At 39.1% G+C, this 26,909-nt stretch overlaps 1 protein-coding gene across 2 annotated transcripts in view; it reads right to left on the minus strand.

The window, feature by feature from the left end:
- LOC124722634 (talin-1) overlaps positions 1-26,909 on the minus strand; it is a 284,201-nt gene that overhangs the window by 19,992 nt on the left and 237,300 nt on the right. For both annotated transcript variants that reach the window (XM_047247780.1, XM_047247781.1), the window contains exons 41-43: positions 21,378-21,502; positions 19,627-19,752; positions 11,882-12,127 (exon numbers count right to left, since the gene is read on the minus strand). In XM_047247780.1, coding sequence (XP_047103736.1) covers positions 11,882-12,127; positions 19,627-19,752; positions 21,378-21,502 — 497 coding nt within the window. The remainder of the gene's footprint in view (positions 1-11,881; positions 12,128-19,626; positions 19,753-21,377; positions 21,503-26,909) is intronic.

Genomic DNA, 26,909 nt, shown 5'->3' on the forward strand with positions numbered 1-26,909 from the left:
GTTCCTCTCAGATTATGCTGATACAATAGCTCCATATGTAGCAATTATATACAAATGCTCACTCACAGAAAGATCCATACTTAAAGACCGGAAAATTGCTCAAGTCACACCAATACCCAAAAAGAGAAGTAGGAGTAATCCGATTAATTACAGGCCCATATCAAGTCGATTTTCAGTATGGTTTTGGAACATATACTGTATCCCAACATTATGAAGTACCTCAAAGAAAACAATTTATTGACACACAGTCAGCATGGATTCAGAAAATATCGTTCTTGCGAAACACAACTAGCTCTTTATACTCACGAAGTAATGAGTGCTAACGACAGAGGATGTCAAATTGATTCCATATTTTTAGATTTCCAGAAGACTTTCTAACCATTCCTCACAAGCGTCTTCTAACTACACTGCATGCCTATGGAATATCGCCTCAGTTCCTGTCATAAAGGTCACAGTTCATAGTAATACATGGAAAGTCATCGAGTAAAACAGAAGTAATATCCGGTGTTATCCAAGGAAGTGTTATAGGTCCTCTATTGTTCCGGATCCATATTAATGACGTAGGATACAATCTGAGTAGCCGTCTTAGATTGTTTGCAGATGATGCTGTCATTTACCGTCTTGGAAAGTCATCAGAAAACCAAAAAGAATTGCAAAATGATTTAGATACGATATCTGTATGCTGCAAAAAGTGACAACTGACCCTGAATAAAGAAAAGTGTGAAGTTATTCACATGAGAACTAAATGAAATCGGCTAAATTACGATTACGTGATAAGTCGCACAAATCTGAAGGCTGTAAATTCAACTACATACTTAGGAATTAAAATTACAAATAACCTAAATAGGAACGATCACATAGATAATGTTGTGGGTACAGCAAACCAAAGACTGCGATTCATTGGCAGAACAAGAACACTTAGAAAGTGCAACAGGTCTACTAAAGTGACTGCTTACACCATGTTTGTTCACCCTATTCCGGAGTATTGCTGTGCAGTGTGGGATCCGCATCAGGTGGGACTGACAGATGACATCGAAAAAGTACAAAGAAGGGCAGCTGGTTTTGTATTATCCCAAAATAGGGGAGATAGTGCCACTGATATGATATGTGAAATGGAGTGGCAATCATTAAAACGAAGGCATTTTTCGTTGCAACAGGATCTTCTCATGAAATTTCTATCACCACTTTTCTCCTCCGATTGTCAAAACATTCTCTTGGCACCCGCCTACATAGGAAGAAATGATCATTACAATAAAATAAGAGAAATCTGGGCTCCCACAGAAAAATTCAAGTGGTTGTTTTTCCTGCATGTCATTCGAGAGAGAAATGGTAGAGTGACAGCTTGAATGTGGTTCACTGAACCCTCTGCCAGCAGATTTCAGATAAACATGCGAACAGCTTAATGCTCATAGGAACTGGATGCAGGACAACAATTTGAAAAATAAAAGGATGCTCCTTATATCACAACAACAAACCAGTGGTTTTCCAATAAATATTATAATGACAACAGAATCAAGAATTCTTATCTTATTAAGAAAATATTTGTTGCGACTTTTCTTTAATTTTTTTTTATTTTTTACTGTGAACTACCGTATTTACTCGAATCTAAGCCGCACTCGAATCTAAGCCGCACCTAAAAAATTAGACTCGAAATAAAGGAAAAAAAAATTTCCCGAATCCAAGCCGCACCTGAAATTTGCGACTCGAAATTCAAGGGGAGAGAAAAGTTTTAGGCCGCACCTCCAAATCGAAATAAAAAGTTGGTCCATTGTAATATGAGACACAATTTACGTCGAATGAATGACGATACAGTGACAGTAGTTTGGTTCGAGTCTTAAGCTTGGCAGTTAAGCTTTACCAGGTAGCCATTGCTATGCGTCAGGCGCTCCGGCCGTATTTATACGAGTACCCTTCCTTTTTCACGTGCTCTGTCTGGTTTGAATCGATTGCTTATTTTGCTTTGATCTGATAAGTGCCGTTTTCTTTGTTATAGGTGTTCACGTCATCCTAAGCTGAAAATGCATTACTGTACTGTGTCATGCATTGTTTGTCGCATTCTGATAGTGCGTGTTTACAGTCTGTCGCCGCTCGCGGCACGGCTTGCTTTTGTGCGCGCTACCGCCGCTTACAACAAAAACTCATTAGCGAAACAATGGTAAGAGACTGCTATTTGTTGTTACTTACACTGCTGCTTTCTTTGATAATGATCAACAAGAACCAAATAATAGACTGCGTATGATAGAACATGTTCTGAACGTGAGTTCGCCGAAAATTTTTCTCTGTTTGAAAATCTTTGCATCCGCTTGTTTAGTACATCAATTTCTGCACAGAAATTAGAGTCATCTTAGATTTAAAAATCTAGTCAGTTGCCGTGCTTCATTTCTGACTGTATCACATTAGGCATAAGAATAATACGAATATAAACATGACACGATACGTATATTCTTCCGCGTTTGCTGTTGTCTCACTCTAGTTTCGTAGTTTATTAGGCAGACAGGATTTAAATGAGATAGCAGCAAACGCGAAAGAATACATGGCAAAATGTTTATATTCGATTATTCTTATGGTGAAGAGAATACTGCATGTGATTCACATTTCATCAGGTTCCTATTAGCAACCATCTCTTCTCACTGGTAGGAAAAAATTCAGAATGTAGAGTTGGCCATATTGAAAAACATCCTAAACAGTCTTGCCAGTCGGATTTTTGTAGTACATTGAAATTCTGCTACATTCGAAGATGAACAATACGGAATTTGTATTTATTTCGTTGGATAATGTATGAAAATGCAGTGGTCGAAACTCAGGGCGGAGAAAAAAAAAAAAGCTCGTCTTCCACCTTTCTTTTTTTTCTTTCTTTCTTTCTTTCTTTCTTTCTTTCTTTTAATTTATTTACTGACGCAGAGGTTTTGGCGAAAGTATTTATCTTTGTGCCTACACAGCATACCTGTGTAGCGCTACATATATTCGACAGCAGAAGTTATAGTTGTAGCGGCACCTACCAACATTTTTATGAACTTCGCTTGCTTTGCACTCGATTCTAAGCCGCAGGCGGTTTTTTGGATTACAAAAATCGGAAAAAAAGTGCGGCTTAGATTCGAGTAAATACGGTAACTCCCTGGTTCTGGCAGTAGACAAGCAGTTTACTGCTGCTGTGTTTAAGCACTTCACCAGAAAATGTACAACCAAAATAAATGTGACTAACGCATCAGCTCAAGATCAGAAGACCCCTCACACAATAACACACTATGACAAATAGCTCCTTAATATTGCTAACAAATATTTTTCTCTTATGTGGAAGTAGAAGATAGGCATAAATGTCACAAATTGTATTACGAAGAATTATCATGTAAAGATAGTAACAAAAATTTCTAATTGTGGTATTAACAAAGTAAGAAAATTGTTAATTTAGGAAATTTCTGTAGCAACAATTTGGTACTGCTGTAGATATTTTCAGTTTCAATTGAAGTATTATAAAGTGAGGAGTCTGGAATATTACGGAGACATGATATTTATAAGTAAAAGGACACTTCTTGAATATATTTCCCAGTTTTCCACAAGTTAAACCAGCAATGAATACATTAATCCACAAGGACGCGTTAAAAATTTGGGCGACAAATAAAATAACGATCATACTAACAGATACAGTGCACAATATACTCTTTCACTGCATGTGCTGGAACGCAGTTGATGGGAACAAGTGTAAACCTAATAAATAACAGCCTCCCAACTGAGGTTATATTGTGCTATTTGTTCGATATTTCTAGAGAAATTTACATACTGCCAGTGCAATGCTTCACATTAACAGAGAAATAGCAAAGAGGAGATGTGGGAGGGAGATTCACAAGCTTGAATAATCCCAATAAGGGTCAGAAAATTGATTAATCTTTAGATGACCATATCTGTGCACACTGGCTTTGAATATGTTATTCACATTCAAACCAAATGAGCTCTTAGTTTGAGATACATAATTACTAAACAAATCAGTGATTACTGAAAGTACATTTCAGTAAAAATGTACATTTTTTTATGAACAGGCTGTTGCTGCTATTGTGATCTTTCAGTCTGAAGAATGGTTTGCTGCACCTCTTCATGGTAGTCTACCATGCACAAGCTGCTTCATTTTTGAACAACTACTGCAACCTAAATACATGTGAACCTTCTTACTGTAGTTAAGCCTTGATCTCCTCCTAAAATTTTTACCGTGCACACTTCCCTCCACTATCAAATCGTCAATTTCTTAATGCCTCAGGACGTATCATTTTCTGGTACCGACCAACGCAGGTTTCGAATCCGCGCCAGGTTTTGAATTCGCGCCACACGACATGGACCTCGATTACCACTACTGTTCTGAGTGTCTTGCTCGGTTGTCAGTCACTGTTCATGTTCGTCCTTTCCCCTACATCCATTTTGTCTGTTTGCAGGCTGCTCCCGTTCGGTCCCGCCGCGCTTCTGTTCATGGCAACCCCGCGACCGGAACGGTCGCGGTTACAACATTTTGGCAACGAGGTAAATGGCTGTAGTTGTTAGCATGGAGGTGAAGTTTGTCTGTCTTCTGGATCAACAGCAGCAGCTCATGCAGCAGCAGCAGCAGCTCCAGTTAGACATCTTACAGCAGTCAATGCAGTTGCTAATGAACAAAGTTGATGCAAAGGGCGCACTACCACAACAGCTTCCGAGTCTTCAGGTGTCCGATGCTTTCCCATGTCCGCCGTCGTTCCCCCCTTTTAATGATGCTACAGAAGACTGGGAAACATGCTTACATCGGCTGGAACAACATTTCACGGCTTTTCAAGTCACGGATGACTCCTTGCAGTGGTCGTCGTTCTTGTCTTGGGCCTCCCCAAACATGTTCTTTCCTCTCCGCTCGCCTCTCGACTGGAGTTCCACCAGTACCATAAACAGCCTGGTCAATCTCATCGTTCCTGGGTCACGGACTTGCAGGGTCTCAGCCATTGATGCGTTTTTATGTGCACCAATCAGCAGTGTAGTAAGGTTTCATATGTGGACTCCCTGATCCGGAATGTGGTGGTTCAGCTGGCTCCCGATCTCGAGGTATGCAATGCGGCATTGAAACTCGATAACCCCTCCTTGGAAGAGATTCTCCACATTGCTCACTCATTTGAAATTGCTCAGGCGACTAACGAGCGTCTCATGGTGTGGCCGCAAGTGGGGTGATCGATGCGTCTCGGCGGGTTCCACCCTCACAATGTCGATGTGGCCCGGCCAACAGAGGCCAGCACCGTCGGGACTCCCCCTGTTCGACATGTCTATGGCATTGGCACCTCCGGTTGCCCCTCGTCGCCGGTTCTGCGGCCCACTTCCATCTTGCCCACAGTGCTTTACCACACATTCTCAAGCTGATTGTCCCCACTGCTGGATAACGTGCCCGCTGTGCGACAAGGAGGGCCACATCCAATCGGTTTGTCATAGTTGCTCGCCTCACTCCAGTCTGGCCCCTCCTGGGCCTCAGGATACTGTACATGCTCTGCAAATGGTCGTCCCACTGGATGAACCATCAGCGCTGAAGCTTTTCCTCACGCTCCGCCTTTTCACTGAGGATGTCCATTTTCAGGTCAACAATGGGGCCACCGTCTCCCTGATTAATATGGCGACATATACCAGCCTGGGCTATCCAGAGTTGTCACCTCCCTCTCGGCGTTTGGTCACCTGCAGAGACAGTTCCAGTCCCCTTCGTGGGCAGTTCGTCGTCCAGGTGACGTACAAATGTGTTCCCCACCTCCTTACTCTATTTGTCGTCGACCATATATCGGCTTCAAATATTTTTGGCCTTGATGCCTTTCAACTGTTTGGCTTTTCAATTTCCGATTATGTTAAGGTCGTTTCCACGGCTGTTCCTTTTCAGGACTTGGATGATATGTGCTCAGGTTTTGCATCCCCATTTGCAACTGATCTCGGATGTGCTTCAGATTTTCAGGCGCACATCACACTTCGGCCGGATGTGCAGCCTCGCTTTTTCCGGGCCTGATCCCTTCCAGTGGCTTACAGCCGGCAGTCAAGCAGGAACTTGATTGGCTCCAGGCTGCTGGTGTTCTGGAACCTGTGACATACAGTGCCTGGGTGGTACCATTGGTGGTCATACGGAAACCCAATGGGTCCCTTCAGCTGTGTGGCGACTTCGGCACTACTGTCAATGCTCAGTCCCTCGTAGACACTTACCCCATTCCCCAACAGGAAGACCTTCTTGCCAAGCTTGCCAGGGGAGAGTACTTTCCAGAGATCGACCTGGCTGAGGCATACCACCAGTTACCCTTGGATGCCAATTCCCAGAACATCTTGGTTACCAATACGCCTTTCGGATTGTACAAGTACCTTCCATTTGGTGTCTCTTCGGCGCCGGCCATTTTCCAGCGGTTCCTAGAGCAGCTTACGCAGCCTATCCCCACCTGCGTGAATTATCTGGATGACATCTTGGTCACCGGGCATTCCCCCTAGGAACATTTGCAAAACCACAGCGCCTTATTTCACGCTCTGCAATCAGCAGGTTTACACTATCGGCTGGACAAGTGTGAGGGCCCCATGGTGGAGCACGTGGTCCCAGTGGCCAATAGCAATGTACTCTATCATGTATTTAAGCGCCTGACCCTCACTCAGTGAGGCAGTCTGATATTCGCGTGAGTCTCTCGATATCTCGCCTACAGACAGCATGTTTACTTTGCTTATTTCCGTGTACGAGTGGACGTTGTTGATTTCTTGAGGTTTTCACTTGTGACCCCGTTGCTTCTTGAGTGGTGTTGTTCTGAGTGTCTTGCTTAGTTGTCAGTCGTCGTTTGTGTCTGTCCTTTTCCGTTTGTCCGTTTCGTTTGTTTGCGGGCCGCTCCCGTTCGGTCCCACTGCACTTTCGTTCACGGCAACCCCGCGACCGTTCCAGTCACGGTTACAACACATTTAATCTTCAGCAATCATCTGTAGCACCACATTTCAAAAGTTTATATTACTTTCTACAATCCTGGATTGTTTCCTTCTATCTAAACATTTCTCCAGAACCCAAACTGGTCTTTCCCAAGGGAGGTGGAGGGGGTGGCTTATAGCAGTTTTTCCATTCTCATGTATAAACTTCACATCTGTATTTTTCAACCACTATTTATTAAACTAATGATTGGGTAATATTTACACTTGATGGCACCTGCCTTGTTTGGAACTGGAATTATCACAGTCTTCTGCAAGTCTGAGGGTATTTCATCCGTTGCCAGGTATAATGGTTCTGTCATACATTCTCCTAAGGATCTCAATAATTCTGAGGGAATGTCATCTACTCCAGGTGCCTGGTTTCAATTTGGGTCTTTCAGGTCAAATTCTTCTCACTTAATCATCTAGTTCCTATTCCTTTTTCATAATACTGCCTTCAAATCATTACCATTACATAGTCCTCCTATGGAGTCCTTCCAACTTCCACTCTTCCCTTCTTTGCTTTGTACTGTTTTACCTCGTGACATTCATACAGCTGATTCTCTTTTCATCATAGTTTTCTTTAATTTTCCCATATGCATCATCTGTCTTTCATATACTCATGCATGCTTCTACAGCTTTGCATTTGCCCACTAGCCACTCCCACTTTGCCATTTTACACTTCTTATCAATCTCAGTTTTAGACGTCTATATTCCTTCTTGCATAATCTGCTGCATTTTTACACTTTCTGCTTTTGTCAATTAAATTCCATGTCTCTAATGTTACCTAAGGATTTCTACTGGGCCTTGTCTCTTTCCCTTATTTAATCCTCTGCTACCTTCACCGTTTCATCTCTCAAAGCTATTCATTTGTCTTCTACTGTTTTCCTTTCCCTTGTTTCAGTCACTCATTGCCTAATTCCCTTTAAAACTCTCAATAACCAGTGGTTCTTTCAAGTCATTCAGGTCCCATCTCCTTAATTTCCTACCTCTCTGTTATTATGTCAGTTTTATTCTGTAGTTCACAACCACTGAATTACGGTCAAAGTCCACAACTGCCCCCAAAAAAATTTTGCAGTTTAAAATCTGGTTTTGTGATCTTTGTCTTATCATTATATAATACAAGCGAAACCTTCTGGTGTCCCCAGGTGTCTTCCATATAGAACCTTCTTTCATGACCAAGTGTCAGTAGTGAATAAATTGTGCTGTGGGCAAATATTCTACTAAGTGGTTTCCCCATTCATCCTTTACCCAAGCTTTTTCTACTGTTTGTCCTTCTCTTCTTTTTCTTCATACCAAATTTTAGTCTCCCATCAGAATTAAATTCTTGTCTCACTTAATTATTTTTACCTCATCATATGGTCTTTCGATCTCTTCATTATCTGCAGCTCTAGTAAGCATACAAATTTGTACTGCTGTGGTGAGTAATGGCTTTGTGTCCATCTTGGTTATCATAATGCATTCACTATGCTGTACATAGTACATTTTTATTCATTATTAGACATACCCCTTCCTACATTAACCCTATTTGATTTTGTATCAATACCCCTGTACTCACCTGACAAGAAGTCCTGTTCTTCCTGGCATTGAAATTCACTAGTCCCACTGTGTCCACATTCGACCCATCCACTTCTCTTTTTAAATTCTGTAATCTACCTAACAGATTAAGTGAGCAAACATTCCACATTCCAACTTGTAGAAAGCCAGATTCGTTTTTCCCAATGACAACATCCTTCTGAGCAGTCTGCTCCAGGAACTGAACAGACTATGTAAGTAAGATGATTTTCTTTATATGAACTCATGACTTGAAGTTGGCAGTTCCAAATGGAGTTACATACAAGAGGAAGCTAAATGAGAAAGTAACTTGACAATGCATTAAGCTTATGCAACAATTCTCTTTTTCACTGCAGAAGTTTAAACTATGTAAAACTTTTCCTGGAAAAAATTCATATCTCTGTTGCTACTACGCAGTCTAAAGTTATTTACCAACATGCTCTTTTTCCTAGCCAGAACATCCATCCATCCATCCATCCATCCATCCATCCATCCAATTACCTTAATTACCATAAGATGAGGTTTTACCAAATTTTTAATTAGAGAAAAGAAGTGTCACCTTACATTTGCAGTAATGCTTTGGTTGCTAAGGTCAACATTTTTACATCGTGTAATAGCTTAATGTAAGTTCACAGATGAAGTTTTGATAGCTGAGATCAAATGCAGATATACTTTGATGATTTCAAAAAGATGTGAGAGTGTGTGGTGGCACTAATATGGCTGAATATGAGGGAAGTAGTGGGGAGTGGGCAGCAAATTTCATCGTGCAGCCAACCACACGAAATTGCATTTTATGAACATCTACCATGTTTAACCTGCTGTTTACCGGAATCTAAATATAGTCTGAACTGAACTAAAAATATAAATTTCTATAGGAGAGAAACTATTCTAACACAAATATGTTCACACGGAATACCCTAAATATGTCATAATAAATGAAACATGAGGTTCCAACACCACCACTAATGCAGCTACTATTTGACAGCACTGTTGATTTTCAAAATCCAACACCACCACTAATGCAGCTACTATTTGACAGCACTGTCGATTTTCAAAATGGCAATAAATGACAAAAAACACTGTTAGCCTGAAGTGATTCAGATTCTGTCGAATCAGTGCCAAGAGGCCGAGAGGATAACATACTGTTGTTATTCAATTTGCTTAATGATGTAAGAACAGTAAATTGTAATGATCAATAACGGATGTTAATCACAGCTGTGGCTCTGTTGAGAAATGTAGATCTACTAGGGGTTTATAGTTAATAATTTGTTCACACAGATAATACAAAACTAATTTTATGTTAATGGTTATTCATGACACACAGACCACAAACAACTGTGCAGCAGGAAGACAATTAGATATTACAGAAGCAAACGTTCATAGGTGGTGTCAGATGAATCATGAATTACTGTATATACACAAATAATCCATATATACTTTCTCCTGAATTTAAGGATGAAAAACTGAGGTGCACATATTAATTGTAATTATGCTCCAGTTCCTGTCATATTAATTGTAATTATGCTCCAGTTCCTGTCATATTACAGTGTTGTTGCAGCCTCAGTCTGTGGCGTGTAAGTAGTACATTAGAAGTTAAGTATTAACCACTTGTTAATTATGGCTAGAAGTTCTCATTATCATTCACACACAGCTAAAGAAAAACTGAAAATAGCTGAAGAAGCAGAGAACACTGGAAACTGAGCAGTGGGAAGAAACTCTGATGTTAGCAAGGATTGTATTCATGAATGGCGAAAAAACAAAATGCAGCTTCAAGAAACAAACAGAAATTGCCAGGCATTTCATGGCCACAAAGCGAAGCATCTGGACCATTAAAAAAAAAAAAAGCTTTGTGATAATGAAGTTGAGAAACAACAATATGGATGTACAGTGACTAGTGAAATGTGGCAACTCAAAGCACTGGATTGGCCAAACAACTAGGCATCACCAGTTTCAAAGCTAGTAGAGGCTAGCTATCAAGAATTTTCAATCGAAATGGATTAGGCTTCCAGAGGAAACTATAATCACTCAATGGCTTCCAGGCAATTATGAGGAAAAAGTAGTGGATTTTCATCGCTACATGATAAATTTGCACTGCAAACATTCCTATATACTATCGCAAATTAGTAACACAGATCAAACGCCAGTCTATTTTGAGATGTTGCTTGACAACACTTTGAAGAGGAAAGAGGACTCCAGCATCACGATACGAACTGGTGGCAATTAAAAGCAAAGGCATACAGTGAAGATGTGTGTAACTGGCGATGGACAAAAGCTATCACCGTATGTGATATTTAAAAGGGAAACTATTCCAAAAATGTCCGTAAAAGGCAATTGCTGAGAGCGAACCTGAATGGATGGATGGATGGACGGACAATGACCTTGTGGTTATCAAAATTTTGGCAACATTACCCTGGTGCATTACTGAATTTACGTAAGGTGTTGGTCCTAGACAGTTTCCGCAGACATAGAACTAGAGAAGTGAGAGACAAGTTACAAAAAGGGAAAACTCACTTGGCCATTATTCCTGCAAGCCTAACATCCATCCTGCAACCACTAGATGTGTGTATATATCGGCCATTTTAGGTTGCACTTAAATAGTGATACACACAATGTATGGCTGATGGAAACCACACGTTCACACCGAGTGGAAAAACCCAGCAGCCCAATCTGTCCCAGAACTGTGAGTGGGTGAAATATGCATGGGACTTCATTCAGTTACCACTGGTGGAAAAATCCTTCGAAAAAGGTTGTATCACAAATTCACTAGATGGAAATGAAGACAATGCTCTATGTGAAGATGGCAACGACAGCAATAATTCTCCTGCTACCCCCCCCCCCCCCCTCTTCTAATGAATCACGTATGATTTTTAAATAACTTCACTGTTAGCTTGTTTTGAAAATTTTTTTCTAAATTTAAACAAAAATGTTAGTTTCTTTCTTCTAAGAATGGTTCATCCATATGTATACCCAAAAATTAGCTGAAATCTCAAAAATGTTAAATACAACATTCAGCATCCACAATAGATATTCACATTCCACAGTTTAGACTATGAAGTCCAACTGTACAGAAGCTGGAACGTAGGAAAACAAGACTTCACCTCTCCTAGTCATGAATGTGACAAATTAACTGAGACTCAGAAGGAGTCCAACTACATAAATTTAAGATAATACTTGTTTCATGTCACTGTAACAACTGCACAATGTTTTTACCAGTTAATTACAAGCATCTAAGAAGCTAAGTTAACCTCTTGGACATAGTCAGTATTATGTCAACCAATAGTCATTTGAAACACAAGAATTCCACTTTTCTCATCTTGTATCAATATAATAATAATGATTTGACTTGAACATAAGATTAATACTCAGAGTTTGTATATGGATTTTCACAAAGAAGTAAATGTTACATATATGGCCCAATTACCTGCAGTCGCTTTGTGCTTTCACTGTCTGGATCAGCCTTCACTTTGCATGCAACAAGTAGCTGTGCTGTTGAAGATGCCACCTGTTTAGCACTCGATATAAGCTTCTCCTCACTTGACATACCCTGAACAAGTGAGTTGGCTGATTCTACTAGACTGTGTGTGGCTGCAGCAACCAGTCGAGCTGCTGAGATAAGGCCTTCTGACCACTGACCGTCGTCAGAGCTAGTCAGAGGTTGCCGACTTACCTGGAAAAAAACCCACAATTTATTTTTCAACAACTCTTGAACATAACTATTAGCAACCAGCCTGCACTGAACACAATGCGAAAGGGCTATTATACACTTTTTTGTGAGTAGCTGCTGCTTGAAAAGAATGTCTTCCACTGATGCTTTTATTTTATTTGTAGTTCATTTAAAGTATTTTTGTCTTTGCATATATTTAAAATGGTGAGGCCTACAACAATAAATGAGTGGGGGAAAAGTTAGGAATCACAGACACACAGCAATATGATAAAGAACACACAGCAATATGATAAAGAACACATAGATAGCAACAAATATTTTATTTACATCTAAGAACTTCATTGTATCTTAGCTGCACCACTCACTTTCAAAATTCAATACCTTGTACAATACTACGCCTAGAAGTTAAGAGTACCACAACAGGCAAAAGTGGGACATGACTGCAATATAGGTCTATCCTGAAGTATTTGTTAATATGGTGTTACAGCCTGAAATACATCATCTGTAAACATCTACATATTTTAAACAACTACTGTTCAATAGTATCTTTTTCTTTCATGACTCAACAAATAAAAAAACACCCACCGTAAAAAATCCTGAGTGTCGATCAATAAGCACTCAATGGCTATACACAGGGAGTGAAACGCGTTCAAACAGTGATGTAAAAATTAAAGCTAACAGATGTTTTACAGAAATTTCTTCAGGCCTCAATTTGATGTATTAGTATACAGACTCCCTTGTTTGTAAACAAATTTATAAGTACAACAGTCTTACATTATATATTTCAGGATAGAACATTTAACACTAATAGCTGCCCTCTCCCATCCGCATACATGCCCCCCCTACCCCACCCTTTTTTTTTTTTTTTTTTTTTTTTTACCAAATCTGCTATGACCTGGTAGATGTTTTCAGTTGCTTGAGTACAGTGCATGGAGGGTTTTCAATGAAATGTAAATACTTGATTGCCACCTGTCAATAGTTCTCTTCCAACTGCACATCTACATTTCATCTGTGGACTGTCTCGTCCTTAAATTACTGTCAAATCCAAAAAACTATTAATAGTGTTCTATAAACTTGCATACTAATGAGGATCCTCACTCTCTTTCATAAAAATATTCTAAGCATCTGTAACTTTATCCTGCCCTGTAGGATTTATTATTATTATTATTAACAATTCATCAATTTCTTTTGTTTCTTCAACATGTTTCTAGAACCTTTGTGCGTTAGTAGGTTGTTATCGAATGAAGATAGGGTTTAATGTCTCATCAACAACAAGGTCTTTAGAATGCGAGCACAAACTTGGACTGGGTGAGGATGGTATGAAATTGTAAACGTCCTTTTCAAAGAACTTGTTCGAGCATTTGTCATAAGTGCTTTAGGGAAACCACTCTCTCTCTCTCTCTCTCTCTCTCTCTCTCTGCTGCTTAACATGTATCCAGTAAGTATTGATTTACAGATATACTGACTGATATTTATATCCTGTATTGTATTACCATGTGGTTTATTTTATTATTGCTATTCTTCAATTTAAACAAACTGATGACTCTGTAAGATGAAATTACTGAAGAAGAAACTTAGGTTATGTTTTGAAAATACTAGACTCGGTAAATGCCATATTGAACCAAATATTCAAGGATTTGTTTGAAGTGATTTAGACAAATGAAAGTATCATAAATAGTCATATGTTATCATCACAATAATAAAAATATTGCAAACTAATTCCAGAACATTTCAGAGAAATGCTTAGAAAGCATTTTTGAATATGTATAAGTTCAATGATGGCACACAAAAATTTCCAGAGCTTATGATATACAGGTTGTTTCAAAATGTATATGAGTTTTAAGGGTTTTTAGTATTTATTACATTAAACTTACAATTATAAATAATACATCACATAAAAGAGCAACTCTTACAGTTTCTCTTAGACGTCTTCAGTGTGAGCACCATTTGTCACACAGAGTCGAAAGGCAAATTCTTCCCAAACTTTGCTCAGTGTATGTGCATGGAGCAATTTTTGCAAAAATGCTATTTCTTAAGTCTGGTAGATCAGATGGCAGCAAAAGCATATACCATGTTCAATTATGAAGCCCCAGAGATAAAAATATCATGGTGTCAGATCCTGTGTGAACCTGGAGGTCACGCAAAACAAGCTCTGTCACATGGCAGCTTGCGGCCAGTCCAGCGGTCGTATACAACGTTGGTTAACCAATTGCGTATTAGGTATGTCAGTGAGCCGGCACGCCAAATTGCTACCAAATAAAGTTCTGTTGTTCAGCTTCTTCCAATTGAGGAGAAAGGCATAGTTGTAGTGCATAAAGATAAGAAACACCAGTTACAGCTGCTTCACCGAAAAAGAAAGATCCATAAACCTTCAGCCGGGATATGGCACACAAAAATCGCTGATTTTAGGTGAGTCTCGTTGCAGCTGTACCACCTCGTGGGGATTTGTTGTCCCCCAGATGCACACATTATGTGTCTTCAAATTTCTGCTTAGGTTAAACATCGATTCATCACTGAAGACGACACAATACAGGAAATCTTCATCATCAAGCAGCAACATATGTTTTGCAAAGTTGACACATAAACCATATTCTGTAGACTTTAGAGCTTGTAACAACTGCAAACGATAAGACCATAGTTGTAAATGTCTCCTTAAAGGTCTCCACACAGACTTCGCAACTACCCTTACGAACTGATTTCTTAGGACTAAGCATGAAAGACACTCACTCGTGCAACACGTTTTTCATTCACTCTTTGTTGTTTCACATTTTTTCCTTTGCACACAGGTATATAGAAACAAAACTGTTTGAGTTACACTTTTATTTGATGTATTATTTATGATTGTAAGTTGAACATAAAAAATGCTACAAACCGTTAAAACCCGTATATTCATTTTGAAACACCCAGTATTTATGATGTCAAATATCACAGTACTTTGTCTTACTAAAGTCTTGTAAGTGTAACCATTTTCAACCAAACATTTGCCATGCATGTAAAGGGGAAGAAAACAGTCAGAGACTAGAGGAAGGACATGCATTAACAATAATATGTCATAGAGAACACTTTTATGAACTGGACTCAATCATTACAACATGAACTGATTCCTTCTAACAGTCCTCTTTCACTCAGCAGTTCATTTTCCTGAGCTTCGAGATTCACTACTCTTCATCATCTCTCCCTCTGAACCTCACCCATTCTGCTCCAAAAACTTTCTTTCAGTGCACCCTTGCTGCAGGCAGCCACCCCCCAAACACGTAGTTCTCATAAGTCTCCCAAATTACTTCACATACACATGTGTCTTGTGTATTGTGTGTGTATTGTCTGTTATTCTTCTACGTTCATGATTCCCCCATCCCACCCTTTCCCTCCCGACATATAAATCATTCAGCTTACTATCCAGAACTACTATGGACTGGAACTATTAAACCATGCCCTGTGTGAAGGCATTGATTACATTTTACTGTGCTCATATTCACCAAAATGCTTCCAAAAGTCATATCCATGCCACCACACTCTAGCCTCATGCACCATATCCTTGGGAAAGATCTGGATTCAATTACCACCCATTCATTCACCATCTGTCTATGGCTCATTTTGGTTGTTACCACCACACATTGATGAGCCAAAACATAATCACCATCTGCTCAACAGCATGTTGATCCTCTTTTGTAATGCAGTACAGAAACAACACTGCACAGTAAGAATTCAACAAATCATTGGTAGGTTTCCAGATGTATGTGGTAACGTGATGTGTATGCATTTAACACAATTTATGAATATTATGGGCTGGTAGTTCATGAGTGCGGAGCTGGAGCCCAATAGTGTTCCAGATGTGTTTCATCAGTTTCAGATCAGGCAAATTTGGTGGCCAAGATAACAGTATGAGTTCATCATCATGCTCCTCAAACCACTGCAGCATGATTCTGGCCTTGTGACATGGACAGTTATCCTTGAGTAAGGTGCCTACGCTATCTAGTCATGTACGAAGGTGGTTTGCAATAATTTTCACGTATTTCACAGCTGTCATGATGCCTTTGATTACTAGCATAGATCCCAACATAATACTGCCCTCACAGGCCTACACCGGTGACCCAGTGCAAGTATTGAGCAGCCATTTGTCTGGATGCCAGCATAACTTCACATGATCATCAACTTGGTGTGACAAGAAATGTAATTCATCAAACAAATGACACATTTCCGTTGATCCGTGGTTAGGGACAGGAAAAATTTGCTTGTTGTGATAAATGTGAATCCTGCCTCAAAATGTACTATTACCTAATAAATGCTATTTCATAGTAAATTGTATCCAGATGAACAATTCCATTGTTTTTGTTACTGGTGTTGCACATCATCCCGCGAAGCCCACTTTGGTAAGATCATGTGCATAAGAATGTGTCTGGAAACCAAAAAATGCAGAAGCACAACAATGTATCAGTGGACTTGATGCTCTGGTGCCATTCCAACTGTGAGCAGTTGAATGGGCTGTATGAGAAACACGCTGCGTAATGCAACATAGTAGTGGGACCTGGCATCTTAGAACAAAGAAACACGTACATTTGTTTGTTGGCTGATGTTCAAACATTCATGGTATGATGCATGGCAGTTTGAGGTAGCGAGTATTTCTAACTGTGGTTGCATCGAATATTGCTAGCAGTCGGGCCTGAGCTATCTTGTTAACAGTCTGCCAATCTTAACCAGCAATTGTGCGGTAGTTGTTCCCAAACATTGTGTGTTGTGCATTGCTCATGTTTTCTTTTTAATCTTATTTAGAAATGAGTGGAAAGACTAACCCTGGTCCATCACGAATTTCAATTAGGACCCTTACAACAGCAGAACAAGCTGGCAATTCCTACAACAATATGTTAATTCTGCTTTGACAGGACACAGTTGCAGACTACTGCACTGCGAGAGGGAGGCAGGGGCTTGTTTCTAGGCACCACTCCTCTCCCTTCTAGTGGTCAAAATTCCACTTTGTTTACACTCACAGCCGTCTGAATGTATATAGTGTCCGCACTCTGCACAGGTGACCTGAAAACAAACCCTGTCTCATATTTTAACTGCGTTGAAATTCTTCCCCTAATATTGGAAGTTATTTTCATTTCTATTTCTATGGTAAGTCCATTCTACCTGCAGTGCTGTCAAGTATGGGTTGCGTATCTCTGCATGACCATGAACGGTTGAAATTAATATTTGTCTGGATTTTGTAGTCATTGACTTGGTCAGGAAAAGTAAACCAATGTTGGGAAACACATTAAATCAGAGATTTATTCAGTTCGATGGCAGCAAATTTGACTGCTTCTCAATAGAACAGATGTCTGCTGAACACTTCAATACAGCCAAAGGAAAAAAACAAAGGCCATTCCAGAAAAAAAAACTAAGTTTTTGCAAATGCAAACATTCCAACCAAAAAGTTCACCTATCAGCACTTTTTTAACAGTCGATTTCGAAGCACTACATCTTTGTCTTGACTCGCCTAGTTGACAAATAGTAGTGAATTTTGCAAAAAATAGATGCTACATTTTCCAGACCATTTCCCTGGTCTAACCTGGATGATTCCATGCCCACTGCAATCTTAACTGATTATGTCGGGTCAACATGGGAACAAGTAGGCCTCATCTGCTGTGGAGCCCCATGTTCAACATCGTGCACTGAATGGTGTGCTTTGAGAGACATATGCATGCACTAGCACCATGCTCTGACATTAGAACTGAAGCAGATTGCCACCTATTCTGCTTTATAGAGTGGGCAAGCCTCAGATCTCCATGTTCTGTGATGGGGCACGAATGTCCAACAATTTGTTGTCTACTTGTGGTTTCACCATGCTTCAACCATTTTCCACAGAGATGCATGACAGTAGCACATCCTGGGGGCCAGGCCATAACAATCTGCCAGTTGTCAAAATCACTTATGTTAGTGGATTTCACCATCTTTGGCCTCTATCACTGCTAGAATTATTCCCCATTCACCCCTGCCCCACTTATGTAACTTCCTTATTGCACAACGTACCAATAGCACCAGGTGGCAGTCAATCTCAATGGTGGGAAGTGGGCATAATGTTTTGGCTCATCAGTGTACCCTATTCTGTAAAATGCATGGTCACTTGTAAAATCAGCCCTGTCCTATATCAACTTTGCTGCAACCACTGCACTCTTCCAAAGCCAAGGGCAATCTTGACTATAGAGGTGCAAAGACCAATACTCAACATGACATGTAAGTCTTCCCAACCTAAGCAATTTGTATCCTCTCTATTAAGCACCAGCTCTTATGCAACTTCCTGCCTTTCCTCCTGCTTCTATTCTCCTGCCCCCTTTATCAAGTAGCTTCAACATCTCTTTGCCCTTTATTTTAGTTTTCTCATTTACACTTGTTGCACCAAATTTCTCTATCATTATGTCCCTCTCTCATCATTCTTCCACAATACTATGTCACCCACCTCTTCAACATTTTTTCCTTGTGTATAGATTTGCCAGTTTCTTGCTCAAACTTGCAGAAACTTTTTCTTATGTATGGATTCACCAGTTTCTTGTGCACACTTGCAGAAACTGTCTCCGCCATTTTGTACCTATCTCTCTAGGTAACAACTAGCTCTTCTACTGACTCCCACTGACTACATATGTGATCACTACATGTCTAGTGAAACCATAACACCAGGAGAGAGAATATGTGTGTGTGTGTGTGTGTGTGTGTGTGTGTGTGTGTGTGTGTGTGTGTGTGTGTAAGGAACTGAAAAAGAGCTGTATTTTGATAGCTGAGCAACAACTGTAACTGCTTCATTGTGTCTTGTCTGCTGCTCATTTTTCCCCTGTACAGTGAGTGGAAATTTGTTGTCATGCCATATTTTCACCTCATAGCCCAAACTTTTCCTTACTGAAATTAAAGTACAAGCAATAACACAGAATATTAACTCTGCAACTGATAATATTGATATTAAGCAACACTGATTGCCAACAGTGCAAGCACTAAAAGTCCAAACAGTAACATTGTTTTAAACAGATTAGCTGTGTATTTGAGAGGGTGCAGGCTCCAATCTTCACCCAGACATCCTGATTTAGGTCTTCTGTGGTTTTTCAAAAATCACTTCAGGCAAATGCTGGGATGGTTCCTACTTTAAGGCCACGGAAGACTACCTGTCCCATTATTCTCAAACTAAGCCTGTAAGTATGTAAATGCCTGTATATGTGAACTGTGTTGTTTTTTATTTCTTAAATTACAATACTAAGACATTTCCAATACCTCAGTAAAAGTGATCTATGGATGAATAAAGCTGCTGCTTCAACAACTGTTCTAATATTGCGGAAATTTTCCCCGATTTACATAAAAATAAGAGTATTTTAGGCATTGGGATGAAAATTTTAAATAAATTACTGTAGTTATTCACTACATTCAAAAAGACCCATTCAATCAGCAAAATTTTAAAGGTGGAGCCAAATAAAGGCTTCAGGTTAACACAAAAAGTATAAGATAGCTTCCATCCTACATATACACAGCTGAAAAAAACTCACTTTTCCTGTTTCAATTAGTTCCCGCTGGGCAGCTGAAGCTGCTTTCACTAGAGCAGAGTTTGCAGCAGCAATTGACTTTGCTGCCTCCAGTATCATCTCATCAAAGTTCAAGCTCTCGTCAGCTTCCTGTAAAATATAACGTTCAGTTCCACAAACATATTAAATCTTACGTGGTACTTCCTATTCATCAAATACATTTTGCAGGCAAGGAAATTTAAATGAAACACATTGGCAAAGAAATGAAAATTCTATGCAAATATGAAATAATTTTGCATCACAACTTATGCTGATAGACATGTGACAAATAATTGGATATTTATTTTTGTAAATGAAATATACAATCAAACTCATATGAATGCATAATGAAAACCTAAACAACAGCAGGAAAAAATTGAACATTATTCTTAAAAACAGAAAGCCATATTGCACACACATTCAGACTACAACAAGCTTTTAAAACTATTTGTTGTGTAAGTAACTGCTAGCCTTCAACATGCAGCCTACCTAACAAAACCTAGTAGATATACAGTGCTGGTTTGTGTATTTGAATTATTTCAATACCTGTGGCTTGTATTAAAAACAGTATTACATTTGAAGCCAAAGTATGCAAGCAGGAAATACAAAACCCACTTTTAATGCTGACTACACAAATGTAAGTATGTACAGTGAAAAACATTGTCAATTTTGCAATCTAGCTTGTATAAAAATGCCACAACTAGCAAAAAATTTTAATGATATATCCACTGACAAATTATGTAACTGTGAAAGGAAAAGCCTCAAAGCAAACTGTTCTGAAATTGCACCGTAAAGCAATATATTGTAGGCAGCCACAAAATTAATGCTGAAATAGATACTAAATGAAAAAGAAAGTTGTTATGTGGAAGTGCTACAGCATCATGGTAAACAAGTAAATAAGAAACTCACATACAGTGGAGAGAAAAGAAAGGCATCAATTGGGCAACAAAAATGCAAAAACAGAGCACTGAAAATGTTGTATTTTTAAAATAAAGCTACAGTTTACACTGAAAACAATGAAAGAGCAGGTTAGTAATTAACTACATAAACAGTTTAATTTAAACTTACATTACATTTTGTCTTGAGCAGTCACTGACAGACAACTTTTGCGTGCAGAATGAATTATTTTCTACGCTTTAAATGGCTCTTTCACATGCATTATTAATATTTAAAAATAAAATATTCACATAGAATTCAGCAACAGCAGGGAAAAGGTTTCTACAATAGAAATCAAGCAAATGAGTCTCAAATGCTAAAACAAACCACCTTCAGTGAAATTTCCTGTTTCCTAAGTCATATTTCCACTTCAACCACTGAAAGCTATTCAGAAATTTATGAGATGAAACAGTATTAAAATGATTATTACTTGTGTGCAAATTGATAAGTAATCACAGATTTCCAGGATGCACAAAGCATTTGTTAGGAGAAAGTACAGTAGAGAGAACAGAAGCAATGACAGCCACGCTAAACTAAGTTTCAGAGGAGAAGCTAATCCCTTCCTTCACCGACTGGCAGCCAAGCAGAAAGGTTTTCTGTGCATGTGTCTGAAGATGCTGCTGGACCCCCCTCTGTAATAATATGTTTGATTCCTGGGTGATAATCTGATATTACAACCAAGAATATCAAACATATCTCACAGCGGTGGGGCTCATGGTGAAGTAGTCTCCGGCCCATCACGAAAAACAGCAAGTGAATGAGACAGTTATGTTAGCAGAAATTGTAGAAAGAAAATTCACCTTAACAGATTTCCTGGGTCTAAGACTAGCCAATTTTTTGGCAGCAGCATCAATTGAAGCTGCAGCACCTAGGAGTTCATTTTCAGCAATCACAGTTGGATCATCTGGATCCACCCACTCCGTACCTGAAACCATATGATATTTATTTTACAATATCCTAAATATCAAGACAGTAGTCTCATAATGTGTGTTTTAAATAGTAGTACAATTAATTGTTTTCACTGCTTCAATATCAGCACACTTGTAGCACTTTTTGCCCATTTTCATTATGTCTGCAGATGTCTGCTGCAGTTCACTAATGTCTTTTGCATGATCTTCTCAAGTTTCATAGTAAAAAGAAAAATTTTTCTAGTGTTCTTATTTCATAACTTTATGCCATTTGAGGTCACACACGTGTACAATTAATAATAATAATAATAATAACGATTATCCAGAAATTATGTTTTCCACACTGCAAAAGTGTGGTAGGGTATGTAATACGAATGTCAAGTGCACATGTGATATATTCAGGATGTTGTATGCATGCGACACTTGACACTTCCTGAAAACTCTTTGCATTGTTTAGAGAGTCAGATTTATTTTCTTGTCAACTTTGTAGTCTGATGTAAGAAAGTGTTCCAAAGGAAAGATTGTAGCAGTGATAATTTTACCATCAACTCAGTTTAATATATGGATCAGATGTTTTATAAGCAAGCAAATGGTGCATGGCCAGGGTAGGCAAATTTCTGAAGGTCACCAATAGTTCACGGTGAAGAGTGCAGTGAGCAGCATATTATAAATAAACATCAATTTTTAATTACAGAACTCTGCAGTAATTCCCTGCAGATACCTCGGTACATGTTGCACAAAGCTGTTATAAAGTACCTGCTATTACACAAGTTGTGTAATAGGTGCATGTCTGAGAACCTAATACTTAAAAATATAAAACAAAATGCAGGCAAGCATGATTCACATTTGTGGCCATATTGTAGTGATGTTGATAAAATCTTGGACATGATTGTCACAGACAATCAATTGTGCATTGCTGACTTCCTTCCAGAAATCAAGTCAACACCTGAACATCACAGTGATTCTTCATGCAATACCAAATTAAAACCCGAAGCCACAGAAGTTGATGTGAACTGGGTTTTGCTCACTGACTTCCTGCACTGAGGTGAAGAGATGAACTAGCCATCACTAAAAAAGACTGCAGTAACTGAAATCAACCATCTACAACCAGAGGCAAAGAATTTCAGTGCAGACAGCATGCTGTACGAATTTCACTGGAAGTAATTTGAACATCCAATCTGTAGTTATGCATAATGTCAGAGCTAAGTATATTTGAACATGGGCAAATTTTTGGTGCTTGTGTGTTGGGTGCTTCCATAATGAAGACAGCTAGCGTGTTTGGCATTTCAAGAGGCACTGTACCAAAGATTTATAGCACATATAGGGAAATTGAAAAAACATCATCTATTAAGTCACAATGCGGGTGAGTGAATATTGAGTGATCATGACCAACAGTCACAGAAGAGGATTGTATCGAAAAATAAAAGGACAACAGCAGCAAGAGCCCTGCAGAACTGAATGTCACACGCGCAAACCATGTCAGCGCCAAAATAACATGAAGGGAGCTCCATAAGCTGCGAACAGCAGGTCAAGCTGGGGTCCTCTTAGGAACACGGCTGACAAGGAGGGGAAGGAAGCCAGTGTGCACTCTGTGGGTGCGGGTGGGGGGTAATTCCGGATGTGTAAAGGGTGCTTCTGGATGTCATGAAAAGTACAGGGCGCAGTCAACTGCAGGAGTAAGTTAGGAGAAATGGTAAAGACCGTCAGTCTTGCTTGTGAGATTAAGGTGGAGCTCACCATCTGCAGCATTGTCGACAGAACTGACTGTGGTCCTTTGGAGCAGAGCCAAGTGGAGGGTCTGAATCAGAGGCTCAGGCGGTTCTGTGACCATGTAGGCTGAAGATTCCTTGACTTATGCCATAGGGTGGTGGGTTTCCAGGTTCTGCTTAATAGGTCAGGAGTCCACTACAAACAGGAAGTGGCTACACAGATAGCAGGGGCTGTGTGGAAGGGACTGGGCAGTTTTTTTTAGGTTAGGGGGTCTCAGGAAACCACAGAAAGGGTGTCCGTCTAGAAGGGGGCAGGTAAAACACAGTAAGGTAGTTGTAGAAACGATCGGTATTGTAGTTGTAAATTGTCGTAGCTGAGTTGAGTTGAGAAAGAACCTGAGCTCCAAGCCCTAATAGAAAGCACTGAAGCTCAAATAGTTATATGTACGGAAAACAGGCTATAGCCGGAAATAAGTTCAGCCGAAATTTTTTCAAATGGCCTAACAGTGTTCAGAAAGGATAGATTAAATACAGTTGGTGGTGGAGTATTTATTGCTGTCAGAAGTAGTTTACCCCCCTGACTAAGAAGATATAGTTTCTGAATATTTCAAAGAAAACTTGAGTCATTTCAAATATGTACCCCACTCATACAATTACAGACAGTGGTGACTTCACTCTACCTTCAATATGCTGAAAAAATTATACGATTAAAGCCGGCAGCAGACATAAAATGTCATCCCAAATTGTACTGAATGCTTTCTCAGAAAATTATTTTCAACAATTAGTTCATGAGCCCATTCGAAGCGTAAATGGTTGTGAAAGCATACTTGAACTCTTAGCAACAGATAATCATGGACAAATAGGGGGTATCATGACAAATACAGGGATTAAAGACCACTGGCCCTTACCACTAACACATATACAGAGTTTGAACATTATGAATTACCTCAAAGAAGACGATTTATTGACACACAGTCAGCATGGATTCAGAAAACATCGTTCTTGTGAAACACAACTAACTCTTTATACTCATAAAGTAATGAGTGTTAATGACAGGGAATGTCAAATTGATTCCATATTATTAGATTTACAGAAAATTTTTGACCTCTTTCACTACTGAAATCATTTTCCAAAATTTTGAGAATGTGATGTATTCTCAGATAGTATACCAGCTGGGCAACAAAAATATCCTCAGTAAATCACAGTTCGAATTTCCAAAAAGTCACTCTACAGAGAATGCCATTTACATGTTCATGCACCAAATTTTGCAAGCATTAAATAAGAAAACAGTGGCAGTTGGTATTTTCTTTGACCAGTGTAAGGCATTTGACTGTGTGAATTAATATTCTCTTACATAAAATGAAGTTTTATGGGCTTCAAAGTACAGCCAACCAATGGGTAATGTCATACCTCACCAAAAGAATGCAGAAAGCTGTACAATGACCTTCCCTCTAATATACAACATGTGGATTTTTTTTCCTCTCCAGATGGCACTACTATTGTAATCAGTCCAAACATACATAAGGAACAGAAGAAATGGTAAACAATTTTTTAAACATATCATTGACTACTTTTCTGTGAATGATTTAAAAAGACCACACAGGATACTCAATGTTACCAACCTCCTAGCAGTGGTAAATGCAGCACATGGTAAGGAAATATTAAATAGGGTGGAAACTTCATAATTCTTAGGTGCTGCCCATACAGATGAGGGTTTAAACTGAAATAACATTTTGGAACATCTAAGACAACTTAGTTCAACCACATTTGCCCTTACAATCATTGCAAGTCTTGGAGGGACACAAATCTGTAAGTTGACATAGGTTGCATATTTTCATTCATTCAATAATATCATATGGAATAATGTTCTGGGGTAACTAATGTTTAAGAAAGAAAGTTTTCATTACTCAGAAATGTGCTGTAAGGATTACATGTGGTGCTCACCTGCAATCTTCTTGCAGCTATCTGTTTAAGAAGTTAGGCATTCTGACTACTGCTTCACAGTATATTTACTCCCTCATAAAGTTTGTTGTAAATAACCCATTGCAGTTCAAAATGGTTCAAATGGCTCTGAGCACTATGGGACTCAACATCTTAGGTCATAAGTCCCCTTTTGCAGTTCAAAAGGAACAATGACGTACATAGTTACAATACCAGAAGAAAAAAATGACATCCATTGGGCCACATTAAGGTTGTCTTTAGCACTAAAAAGGTGATAATGCTGCAATTCAGTAGTATAAAATGTCTAACAAACAGCAAAATAAAATTTGGAAACAAATTGAAAAGTTACTCCCTGACAACTCTTTCTATTCTGTGGAAGAATTTCTATTATTGTAACAGGTAGTGGGTAGGAGTTACTAACTCATATCTGTACGTTTTATACTAAAAAAAGGCTTTTCAAGACCTGGCTATGTAGGGTGTGTGGGTGTGTGAAGAGAGAAGGGGGGAGAGGGACAGAGAAGAGAGAGGGGAAGGAGGGGTGGGTGGGTGGGTGGGTGGGTGGGTGGGTGGGTGGGTGGGAGGGAGGGAGGGAGAGAGAGAGAGAGAGAGAGAGAGAGAGCTAGCAGACTAAAACTTTGTGCTGGACTGAGACTCAGACCCAGTCTAACACACAGTTTCAATCTGTTACCAAGTTTATGTTGGGTTGTTTTGGGGGAGGAGACCAGATAGTGAGGTCATCGGTCTCATCGGATTAGGGAAGGAAGTCAACTGTGCCCTTTCAAAAGAACCATCCCGACATTTGCCTGGAGCGATTTAGGGAAATTACGGAAAACCTAAATCAGGATGGCCGGATTAAACAGTTGTCCTCCCTCATGCAAGTCCAGTGTGCTAGCCACTGAGCCACCTCACTCGGTGTTACCAAGTTTCACAGAGGGCACATTCTGCTGCAGGGCAAAATATTCTTTCTGGAAACTTCAATCATGTCACAATTTTTTAAATGGAACTAATGAAAAAGTTACTCATAATACTGAGAAGTTAAGAGTGAAAGTTCAGAAAGCTTACCAATACTTGGTGTTATTGAATTGAACTGAACTGTTTACAGAAAACTGAACAATGAAACAAGACCAAGTGTGTGAACATCAATAGATATTTATATGTTTGATCAAGTCATCATCCAGCAAAAGAGCAAGACATGCCAAATTGTGGGTATTTCAATTAATGACAAAAATAACCCAGAACTGGAGTCCAGCTGCTTGAAGAAAATTTTGCTCCTGCTGCTGTTATCCACAGTAGGAATCAAATTTTTTAGCATAAATTATAATTGATCTACATGGATCAAGCACCTTATTTTCACTTCTCTTGTACACAGTACAACTTACGTAAGAACAATAAAGGCAGACAATTCTAGAAGTGCTACAAGTGAGTGAAATATACAGTTTACTAAGTTAGCAGAGCCAACAAACCATCAAGAATGGAGATAAGGCAGCAGTTTTAATAATAAATGAAACAAGTACTGAAGCCAGGGGACTAAATGATGGCCTATTTATTAGTGATAAAAGTTACAATGATACTCTATTTATTAGTAACAAAAGTTACAATGATACTCTATTTATTAGTAATAAAAGTTAGAAAAAAATTTCACAGAAAATACAAAATTACAGTTAAGTGACAGTATGACATTAGATGGTTCCCTGATGCAGTATATTTTGTGTGAAATAGGAGGGTGTGATAATTTTATAGCCTGCAAAACATGTAAGAGATGAACTACTGAATA

This window comes from Schistocerca piceifrons, chromosome X (genome assembly GCF_021461385.2).
Source record: "Schistocerca piceifrons isolate TAMUIC-IGC-003096 chromosome X, iqSchPice1.1, whole genome shotgun sequence".
Classification (NCBI taxonomy): Eukaryota; Metazoa; Arthropoda; class Insecta; order Orthoptera; family Acrididae; genus Schistocerca; species Schistocerca piceifrons.